Source organism: Bubalus kerabau, chromosome 1 (assembly GCF_029407905.1).
Source record: "Bubalus kerabau isolate K-KA32 ecotype Philippines breed swamp buffalo chromosome 1, PCC_UOA_SB_1v2, whole genome shotgun sequence".
Classification (NCBI taxonomy): domain Eukaryota; kingdom Metazoa; phylum Chordata; class Mammalia; order Artiodactyla; family Bovidae; genus Bubalus; species Bubalus kerabau.
The window spans coordinates 183,608,863-183,620,030 of record NC_073624.1 but is presented as its reverse complement, the minus strand read 5'-3'; the positions used below and the strand labels follow the sequence as shown (position 1 = coordinate 183,620,030).

At 53.2% G+C, this 11,168-nt stretch overlaps 1 protein-coding gene across 7 annotated transcripts in view; it reads right to left on the bottom strand.

Moving 5' to 3' along the window:
- Positions 1–1,340: 1,340 nt before the first annotated feature.
- The window catches only part of PDE4A (phosphodiesterase 4A), a 45,311-nt gene continuing 35,483 nt past the window's right edge, over positions 1,341–11,168 (bottom strand). For 5 of the 7 annotated variants that reach the window (XM_055544525.1, XM_055544532.1, XM_055544554.1 and 2 more), the window contains 8 exons: positions 10,625–10,848; positions 8,501–8,599; positions 8,224–8,388; positions 7,889–7,988; positions 7,587–7,741; positions 7,099–7,221; positions 6,059–6,241; positions 1,341–3,952 (listed from right to left, as the gene is read on the bottom strand). In XM_055544525.1, coding sequence (XP_055400500.1) covers positions 3,254–3,952; positions 6,059–6,241; positions 7,099–7,221; positions 7,587–7,741; positions 7,889–7,988; positions 8,224–8,388; positions 8,501–8,599; positions 10,625–10,848 — 1,748 coding nt within the window. In that variant the 3' untranslated portion in view covers positions 1,341–3,253. The remainder of the gene's footprint in view (positions 3,953–6,058; positions 6,242–7,098; positions 7,222–7,586; positions 7,742–7,888; positions 7,989–8,223; positions 8,389–8,500; positions 8,600–10,624; positions 10,849–11,168) is intronic. The other 2 variants (XM_055544543.1, XM_055544563.1) reach the window with 2 other exon arrangements.

The following is an 11,168-nucleotide window of genomic DNA, read 5'->3' as shown; positions in this document are numbered from 1 at the left end:
ACTCATGAAATCGAGGCTTCTTAATTACCCTGATAAAGGTTGGAAAATGGGCTCCCATGGGTGGGATTAACAGTATTCAAACGTGTGGATTGTTTCAAATATATCTGAGACTCACTCACTCCCAACCTTGTATGAAGACACCAGAAAAACAAGAACTAAAATGTGGCAGCCTGGATGGGAGGGGAGTTTGGGGGGAGCATAGATACATGTGTTATGTATGGCTGAGCCCCTGTGCTGTCCACCTGAAACTATCACAACATTGGTGATAGGCTACACCCCAATACAAAATAAAAAGTTAAAAAAACAAAAAAGAGCTAAAATGTCGAGCCGGTCCTGTGTGAACTTGGGAGGATTCAGCTTTCCTGATACACAGCATAAGGTTCACAGGCTTTAGGGTATTAATTTTTGTTTTGTTTTAATGCAGCATTGAGTGGGGCTTCCTAGGTGGCACTAGTGGTAAAGAATCCACCTGCCAATGCAGGAGACATAAGAGACTCGGGTTCGATCCCTGGGTTGGGAAGATCCCCTGGAGAAGGGCATGGCAACCCACTCTAGTATTCTTGCCTGGAAAGTCCCCGTGGACAGAGCAGCCTGGCAGGCTACAGTCCATAGGGTCACAGAGAGTCAGACAGGACTGAGGTGACTTATCACAGCATTGATGATTGCAACACCATAATGGCTAGAATTCATGGAACTTTCAGATGTCAATTCTCTTGTACTGGTGCATCAAGTTTACTGTCTTCACAGTAGAATTTGACCCAAGATCTTTTATCATGACCTGGCCACCAGATGTTGGAGGCGTGGTCAATCAGATCCTCTCGGTTTCCAGGAACGACTTCGTGGTACCAGAAGAACCCGAGTTGCGTCAGATACGCTGCACGTTCAGAGAAACAAGGCTTACCTGGGTCTGTGTGCTCAGTCACATCCAACTTTTGTGACCCCATGGACTGTAGCCCACCAGGCTCCTCTGTCCATGTAATTCTCCGGGCAAAAATACTGGAGTGGGTTGCCGTTCCCTCCTCCAGGGGATCTTCCTGACCCAGGGATCAAACACTTGTCTCTTATACTGGCAAGTGGATTCTTTACTTGGGTTTCCTAGCCTCCAAAAACTGTGTGGTCTGAACCCACACTTTATAACCCGCAGCAGTCCCTGTGTCTGGACCTGGCCCAGGCCTGGAGGCTGCCTCTTGCCAATCTCTCAGAACCCCCTCAAATTCTATCTGCCCAGGGAGGGGCAGGGACTGAGTCCATTCCTTACCCCTACCTGGCCCCAGACAGACAACTCGAAAGACACACCTTGAGAAATAGGATGGAAAAAGAAGCCACATTAGCCATGAAGATCAGTGAAAGCCTTGGTTTAATTGGAGACAAGATCGAAGGGTTGAGTATCAATCAGCAGACCAACTGATTGATCGTTAAACTGGACAACACTTGAGCAGCTCCCGGGGTAGGGGGGTGGTCCTGGGCTCCCCTCCCCTGGGTCCCTGGGGACAGGGAGAGGGGCAGCTGCTGCCCAGCCCTCACCTCCCCCTCTGATCACATGACTCCCTGTTAAACAGCACTGAGTCCACACTTCTGGGGGTCTATGGTACAGTTCGTATAATACAGCAGGAATGGAGACTCCCCCTGGGAGACCCCCCACCCCTCTTTCCCCTGACTGAGTCAGTGGGGGAAGGGCAAGTTTATTTTCCCTTTTTGCCTCTGTAGAATAATTTACAAACCAACCTTACAGTATGTACAAAAAAAAAAAAAAAAAAGAAGAAGAAGAGAAAGAAAGAGAACCAAAAGAAAAGGCCCCCTCCGGTCGCCGGCTGGGACTGAAACTACTTTCGCTACAAAAATGAACCCTGTACAGCATCTTGAGGGTGGGAATGGGTGGTACTCCCCACAGGGAAGGACAGACAGATGGAAGGCTGGGGGGAGCTGGGGGCTACAGTACCGTGTGCTCAGAATCGGAGGGGAGGAAGATGAGAGAGGCCGGTCCTGCCCAGCTGCAGAACCAAGCTGAGGGGCAGAGCGGATGGGGGATGTGGGGGTCTTTCCTTCCAAATAGTCCCCCCATGGCTTGAAGAAAAATGGCCTTGCATCTGTCCGTTGTATTGCTCCAGGGAACAGCTAGGGGAAGACGGGGAGGCTTGGCAAGGTGGGGGATGAAAGGAGAAATGACTCTGATGCCAGGGTAGGGTGGGCTGCCCAGAAAGGGGATGTGGGTGTACACCGTTATTGCTTCCTCCTAGGGCAAAGAGTTGGGGGAGGGCAGGAGGATGCTGGGGAGGGGCATACCCAGGACGGGAACTCTGGGCCTGGCCCCGCCCCACTTGAGGTGCAAGTGGGAGCCACTGCAACCCCCTCTCCTATGGCCATGGGAATCATTAAGGCAGAAACAAGAGGAGAAGCAGCTGGAAGGAAGGGGGGCGGCTCCAAATCATCCCCCTTCTCCAAACGGAGAAAATTCAAACTGAAACCCGGAGTGGAAGAAGAAAGGGGTGACGGGTGGAGAGGGGAGTGGGATCAGGCCCTCCTCAAACCTCAGATCCCAGGGTGGTGGTGTGAACGTCCCTCTGACACCCTCCCCTTGCCTCCTGAAGCCCCATGGCTCCCTCGAGTCAGTATTGCCAGGTTTGTGCAAAATGAGGCGGAAGACTTCTGGGGAGGGGAGGGCAGAAAGCCAGAGTAGGACTGGAGCTGGGGCCCCCCCTTACAGTGGATGACCCGTCCCCACCCCTAGGGCCCCCACCCAGAATGGCTATTCCTGGCTGGGTTCTAGAGACCCTCCCCAAATTCAGAAGTCTGGAGGGAGATTCTACACCAGGCAAAGAGCCCCAAGAGGCCGGAAGACTAAGCCTGGAACCTGGGCAATGGTGGTGAGGGTGGCGGGGCTGGAGAGGTAGGGTCGGTAGTGGAGTGGTTGGACCTGGACAAGGGGAGCCGGGAACAGGAGCGTCTACAGTTGCTGTGTTTCATCCTTTTTTTTTTTTTTTTTTCTTTTTCTAAAAATGTAACAATTAAAATTCCAAAAATAAAATCACTTCCGGGACCTCAGCCCCTGGTTCCCCAGCCCCCACCTCCAAAAAGAGGCCCCTGGGTGGGGGTGGGGGGGAAAGAGGAAAAAAAGAAAAGAGAAAAAAACCCCACTTTTCTGTTTTCTTTTTTCTCAGGAGGCCCAAGAGTCTTTGAGGCAGTGGAGGAGGTCAGGGGGTGATGGTGGCGGTGGCGGGTGGCACGGAGGCCAACCAGGTACAGGGGTTGACGCTCAGGTAGGGCCACCAGCTGACCCCCAAGCTCCGGGAGCTGGAAGCGCTCCAGGAGTGGGATCCTCGCCGGCTGTCCCCGTGCAGGCACAGCATGCCCTCTTGGCAGCCTGATGCTCTTTTTGGGCCCCCACCTCGGCTGCCACGGAGGGGAGGCCCAGAAGGCCCGGGTCGTCCTCTGGAGGGGGCGGTGTCCTCAAGGCAAGCGGAGCAAGGCTATTAGGAGACAGGGCAGGGATGTTGCAGCAGCCCACACAGACATCCACGGACGCGCCTCGGGGCATAGACACATCCTGGCCAGCTGCCACACTACCTGTGGAGTCCACTTGCCGGGTCAAGTACATTTCCTCTATCTCCACCTCCGCAGATGGATCCTGGCCGTCAACCTCCAAAGGGTCTTCAGGTGGGGAGGCATCCTGGGCCATGTACAATTCCTGAACTGCAACCGCACCCGGGGCAGTGCTCACCTCCTCCTCCTCTTCCTCGTCCAGCGTCAGCTCGAACTGGAACTTATCAGGTGGTGGGGGGTGGCCCGGTCCCCCAGGCTCCTCCTCGGGGGGTGGCGAGGGGCTCTGCCGAATGGCGCTGTAGTACCAGTCCCGGTTGTCTTCCAGAGTGTCCAGGATCTCTTGGGCATCTGGGTGGACCAAGTCAGCCCACGTCTCCCACAGCGGGTGTACGATATAGTCAATGAAACCCACCTGAGGGAGCAGGAAGGAAGCAGAAACCACAGATGGCACCACCGTGCTGCGGGATCTGATAAGATTTAAAAGATGCTAATGCAGGGAACTTCCCTGGCCATCCAGGTAAGGTTAGGACTCTGCACTTCCACGGCAGGTGGACAGGGTTCGATCTCTGATCTGGGAACTGAGATCCTGCATGTCACGCAGTGCAGCAAAAACTAAATAAAAGTAAGAGATACTGATACCATTTGACCTAGCAAGTTTGCTTCTCCAGATCCATCCCTGGAAAAACTCTTGTGTAAGTAAGAGGGGAAAAAATCACATATGAGATGTAAACAAAAACTGGAAACACCTCTATATATACATCAGTCGGGAATTACTTTTTAAAAATGGTGGTAAATCACAGATATTCATGAAAGCCCCCTCCTTTTTTTTTGCCTCTCTGTGTGGCTTGCAGGATTTTAGTTCCCAGAATGCATGCATTCTCAGTTGCTAAATTGTGTCCAACTCTTTGATATCCCATGGACTGTAGCCAGCCATGCTCCTCTGTTCATGGGTTTTTCCCAACAAGAATATTGGAGTGGGTTGCCATTTCCTTCTCCAAGGGATCTTCCCAACCCAGGGATCAAACCCTTGTCTCCTGCATTGGCATGTGGATTCTTTACCACTGAGCCACCTGGGAAGTCCGTGGGGATACCACACAGCAGGGAAAAAGGATGAGCTTAATCCATGTGTAATAAGGTAGATAGATTTCTAAGTCACTGTTGGGAAGAAAAGGTAAGCTCTGTAAAAATAAGTATATACTGATACAATTTATACTTTTAACAAAGCTAAGCCCACAAACTATTCCTATTAAGTTACCTATGAATATAAATGTGTAACAAAACAAATAAATCTGGTTTTCATCAGGGGTTAGGGGGCTATGTGGATGACCAGGGGACATTTGGAAGTGTCTGGACACAGTTTGGGTTATTACCACAGGAAAGGGAGAGTGTTCCTTGCATCCTGTGGGTGGAGGCCAAGGATACTGCTCAACACCTTACAATGTAGAGGGTGGGCCCACCACAGAGAATGAGCCATCCCCAAACTTCAATAGTGCTGAGGCTGGGTAACCCTGCATGGGAAACATACACACACCAAGACAGGAAGAGGAGATCTCACCAGGGAAGAGGCTAGAAGCAGGGAGAGTGAGAAACTCTCATGCTCAAAAGCTTTATCCTTTTTATTTTTTTAGGCCAGCTGTGCAGCATGTGGGTTCCTAGTCCTCTGACCAGGGATGGAACCCATCCCCCCTGCATTGGGAGAATGGAATCTTAACCACTAGACCTCCAGGGAAGTCCCCAAAGTGTTGTCTCTTACGTGACCGTGTTTCTGTCCCTTTTGTTAAATAGGCAGATGACAAAGCTGAGTCATTTCACTTCATTTCAAAATCCATCAGGACTTCCTGGTGGCGCAGTGGATAAGAATCTGCCTGCCAATGCAGGGGATATGGGTTCAATCCCTGGTCTGGGAAGATTCCATATGCCATGGAGCAAATAAGCTGGTGCACCACAGCTTCTGAGTCCATGGCTCTAGGGCCCATGAGCCGCAACTACTGAGCCTGTGTGGTGCAATTACTGAAGCCCACGCGCCTAAAATTCGCACTCCGCAACAAGAGAAGCCACCATAATGAGAAGCCCAGACACTACAATGAAGGGTAGCCTCTGCTCATTGCAACTAGAGAAAGCCCACAAGCAGCAATGAAGACCCATGCAACCAAAAAAAAAAAAAATCCACCAAAACTCAGGCCCAAAATGAGTGGCCAGATCACAGGGAAACCAAGAGGCTGAATGGACATGAGGTCTGTAACTAACGGTCAGACGAATATTATTACAGATGTTATAGCAGTTGCAACAAAGAGTTAGAACTGTCTGGGCGCAAATTAAGGAGTTGGAGGCTCAGTTCAGTTGTTCTGTGGAGCAGAAAGTGTTACCTATTTCTCATCATGATAGAGAAGGAAAAAACAAAGAAAAACTTGACATTGTGGATGGGCAGCTTAGGGCCTCCTTGGGGCCTTGGAGCTCGAGGCCAGGATGTGAGGTAGGGGGGCTTTCCTTGCTCCCTTCCAGCACCCCGAGACTCTACCTGAGACTTCTCCACTGAGGCTGTGTGCTTGTCGCACATGGGACTGATCTCCATGCCTCGCTCACGTTCGCGGTCGCCCTGCTGAAAGAACTCGGCCATGATGCGGTCCGTCCACTGGCGGTAAAGCTCCAGCGGCTTGGTGGGGTTGCTAAGGTCTGCGCAGTGCACCATGTTCCGTAGAACCTGCGTGGGGTGGGGGGACCTTTAGAGGCCATGGCCCCTGACCCAGTTTCAGGCCCCAGGCTTTCTTACTTTCCCTTTGGAAAGAGAGTAGGGGATGGTAGGGGGGCGGTGGGTAAGGGGGGAGATGGAGGGAGGAAGAGGAGGTGAGGGAAAAGGGAGATGAGTGGAGGAGAGAAGGGGAGAGATGAGAGGTGAGTGATGAGCAAAGGGCAGAAGGAGGGAAGGGAAAAGAGGCAGAGGGGGATACAGAGGTGTGGGAGGAATGGAGACAGGGCTTGATGAAGAAAGGGAAAAGGGGGGGCTTCTCTGGTGGCTCAGTGGTCAAGAATTCTCCTGCCAGTGCACAAGACACAGGTTTGATCCCTGGTCTGGGAAGATTCTACATGCTGAAGGGCAACTGAGCCCGTGCGTCACAACTACTAAGCCTGTGCTCCAGAGCTCAGGAGCCTCAACTACTGAGCCCACATACCACAGAACTACTGAAGCCCACGCACCCTAGAGCCTGTGCTCTGCAACAAGAGAAGCCACCACAATGAGAAGTCTGTGCATCGCAACTAGAGAGTAGTTCTCACTTGCCACAACTAGAGAGAGCCTGCACAGCAATGAAGACCCAGCACGGCCATAAACAAATAAATAAATAGTTAATAAAAAAAAACCGCATTATGTTAAAAAAAGAAAGGGAAGAGGGAATTGAGTGAGATGGGGGAGACGGGAGTTGGAAAGGGTTAGATGGCAGAGGAGAGAAAAGACAAGGAAGATGGGCAACCTGGGAGCTGGGGGCAGAGTGAGGGGCAGCAACCCAGACCTAAGGGAGGAAGGGAGGGAAAGAGTCCTTATATGGTCTGTGTGGGGGGCACCTGGATGCGGTCGGAATAGTTATCCAGCAAGAGGACCCCCGAGCTGGTCACTTTCTTAGTCTCCACCATGGTCTTCAGGTCAGCCAGGAGGGTCATGTGCTTGGACATATCCGTGGCCAGCACCTGTGGGCAAGGACTTGTCATGGGGGCCCTCAAAGCCTGGCCACCCTCTGTATCCACCCAACCCAAAGTTTTCACTGAGCACAATCAGCCCCTGTGGAATTCCCTGGCAGACCAGTGGTTAGGACACCCCTTTAGCTTCCACTGAAGGGGGCACAGATTTGATTCCCTGTCAAGGAACTAAGATTCCACATGCAGGGAGTGGGGCAAAACAAACAAAAAAAAAAATCCAACCCCCACAACCTCCTCCCAAAGGACGGTTCTCCTACTCGGGGCCTGTCTATCCCAGACTCAGGCCAGACTCTCCCCAAATTCCCCTAGGCCCAAAGGCGACCTTCCGCACTGTCCCCGCCCCTCGCCCCGCCCACCATGTCGATGACCATCTTGCGCAGGCTCTGCCGCTGGCGCTTGCCGAGGTTCTGGAAGATGTCACAGTTGTCTTCCTGCAGCAGCTTGAAGCCCACGGCCAGGTGGTGATTTTCCAGCACCGACTCGTCGTTGTACATGAGCGCCAGTTCTGAATCTGGGTCCCAGGTCAGGTTGGGGCAGTCAGAAGAGACGACCCACCCAGGATGCCCCCCACGGGGAGGGGCCATCGTAGGCCCCGCCCCCAACCCAGCGGGCCCCACCTCCAGCCCAGCAGGCCCCGCCCTCACAGAGGGCCGCTCACTGGTGTTTATGAGGAACTGATTGGAGACTCCAGGGTGGTCCACGTCGTGGATGGCAGCCGCGAAGAGGGCAGCGAGAATCTCCAGGTCCGTAAACACGGCCTAGGGGCGGAGCAAGGGGGTCGGAGAAAGGCAGGGGTTAGAAAGATCGGGAGTCAGAGAGACAGGGTAAAAGAGAAATGAGAGAGTCAGGAAAGATGGGGGTCAGGAGAGAGGGGAACAGGGTCAAAGAGAGATGGGAGGTCAGCGACCCAGGGTCAGAGAGATAAACAGGAGATTCAAGATGGGTAGTGGGGGAGGGGAGGCTGGAGAGACGGGGTGCCCAGGTGGTGCTCACATCCAACGCAGGTGTGGCCAGCAGCACATGGGTGGACTGCAGCACGTCGGCTGCGTGCAGGCTGTTGTGGTAAGCCACATCCGGGTGGTAGTGGTCCTCTAGGGTCAGCATGTATGTCACCATAGTGTCCACCGGGATGCGGAACTTCTTCAGCAGGTCCCGCTCCTGCGGGCAGAGGTCGGGGGACGGTGGCCCTCCCTGGCCCTCAGCTCCTCACTCCTCCCTCTCCCTCGCAGCTGGCCCCACTCAGCCCGCCCCACCAGCAATCTCACCATACCTGGAATATTGTGTACATGATGCAGCTGAGGGAACGGCCCCCAGCGTAATCTGACACGCGAAAGATGTTCAGGCCCCACTTGTTCAGGTTTTCCAGTTCCTGGTGGAGACGGAGGCCACAGGTCAGGAGCCCCTGAGGCCAGGACCCTCTAGACTCTCTTCTAGGAGTTCAGAGGTGTTAGTTGCTCTGTCTTGGCCAACTCTTGGCGACCCCATGGACTGTATGTAGCCAGGCAGGCTCCTCTGTCCATGGAATTCTCTGGGCAAGCCTACTGGAGTGGGTAGCCCTTCCCTTCTCCAGGGGATCTTTCCCACCCAGGGATTGAACCCGGTTTCCTGTGTTGTAGGCAGATGCTTTACCATCTGAGCCAGGTGTTCAGAACCCTAGTCTGCATAGTGGGACCATTATCACTCAACCAGTGAGTGATGTGGTCAGCAGTATAGAATTTACCACTCAGGTCCTACTGGGCCAGAAAATAACGAAGCAACCCCAATGTCTATTTAGTGCCTATAAGCTACCCAGCACTGCACTAAGTGCTTGATTTCACATAGCAGGTGAAGGAACCCAAACTCCAAGCAGTGACAAGACTCACCCAAGACCTTACATCTCACGAGCGGCAAGGCTGGGATGTGAACTCAGTGTGGCTGACCCAAAAGCACGGTTCAGCCTCAGTTAAACTGCTCTTAGGCACCAGGAGGAAAGGAACATGGGCTAGTTTTTCATGTCTTCGCAGAATTCAGAACAGTGCCAGGGACTTCCCTGGTGGTCCAGTGGATTCTGCACTTCCACTGCTGGGAGCGTGGGTTCAATCCCTGGTCAGGGAACTAAGATCCCTCATGCCCTACTGCATGGCCAAAAAAAAAGTGCCAGTACACAGTAAGTGCTTAATTAACACTGGGTAACTGCATATAGCACTGGCCATTGCTGGCACCGGAGGGTTACAAGAAAAGTCAGCTGAGTGAGCTGCTGAGCTTGTGTCCAGTCCATTGTACAAATCAATGTGGGAGTCCTCTGGCCTAAGATTTCACAGAAAAGTCAGGAGGCGAATCCGGGTTTGGTCTGTAGTGGATGCTGTTGGATTCTGTGCAGATTCCTTCCACTGGTAAGCATGTCCATCCCCCAGCTGCTGGAGCTGTTACACATTCTCACAGCTGTCCTTTCTCAAAAATCTGCTCTGGGGGGGAACACGAAGATCCCACATGCTGTGTGGTGTGGCCAAAAAAAAAAAAAAAAAACAACTTCACAAAACTGCTCTTTCTGCACTAGAGCTATGTAGAGGGGGTGAGGGCATTCACCCTGGGGACAGCCTCCAGTCAATGACAAAAGGCCAGTGCAGCCAGCACAAGACTTTCCTGGTGGTACAGTGGATAAGAGTCTGCTGCCAATCCTGGTTTGATCCCTGGTCTGGGAAGATCCCACCTGCCACGGAGCAACTAAGCCTGTGAGCCACAACTGCAGAGACAGTGCTCTGGAGTCCGAGATCTGCAACTACTGAACCCATGTGCCACAACTGCTGAGCCCACATGTCACAACTCCTGAAGCCTGTGTGCCTAGAGCCTGTGCTCTGTAACAAGAGAAGCTACTGCAAGAGAAGCCCATGTACCGCAACAAAGAGTAGCCCCCACTGCAACTAGAGAAAGCCAATGCACAGCAACGAAAACTCAGTGCAGCCAAAAATCAACTAATTAAAAAAAAATAGGCGAGCAGGCTTGCCTCAAGGTGGTTCAACTCAGTGGTGCTGTTCATACTACAGAGCCTTGTTGACTCCAGCTGAGACCACCCGCCTCTTTGCTCATTAGCTCCTTCCTAAACGGCTTCCTGGACTTCCCAGAAAGCACTAGTGGTAAAGAGCTCACTTATCAATGCAGGAGATTCGGGTTTGATCCCTGGGTGAGGAAGATCCCCTGGAGGAGGGCATGGCAACCCACTCTAGTATTCTTGCCTGGAGAATCCCATGGACAGGCACACAGCGCATACTGGTTCCTTCACTCCGCCTTTCCTGAGAGTCTCGAAAGGCAGGTATACCGGAATCCTCATCTCAATCTGACCCAGTCCTTCACTGCCCCCGCCCCCAGAACTCTGCCCCTCCCTCTCCAGCCCCGCCCCCGCTGAGGCCCCACCCACTTGGGCTAGGAGTTCCTCTTGATCAGTCTTCACACCAAAGCGGGGGATGCTGGAATCGTTGAGGCTGCTGCTATGCATCAGCTTCTTCACTCCCGTTATCTGAGACATGGGCTGAAGCTGTGGCCCAGGGGCCGGGGGCTGCTGGCAGGGTCTCTGCCGTGGCGCTTGCTGTTTTTCCCGATCTTTGATCGTGGGTGATGGGATCTCCACTTCATTCCGCTTGTCTGCGGAAGACAGAGGAGAGGCAAGCATGGTTACCCCACTGAAGCTCCCTCATCTGGCTCTCCGACCGTGCCTGCCTTACCCCTCAAGCCCTGAAAATTCTCACCCAGGAGGGCAGACCTAGTTCTGGTGTCATGCTGTTGGTTGCTTATAGACTGGAAACCAGAGCGGAGGTAGGAATTCTTCTGGGAGGTGGTGGGCTGGAGTGGGGACCCCAGGGCCAGATGAGAGCTGTGGGGTAGCCCCAGTCCAATCACCAAGTTTGGCGAGGGGGTGGCATGGGAAGTCAGGAGGCAGGGTGGGGGCGCTAGAGAGGGCTTCT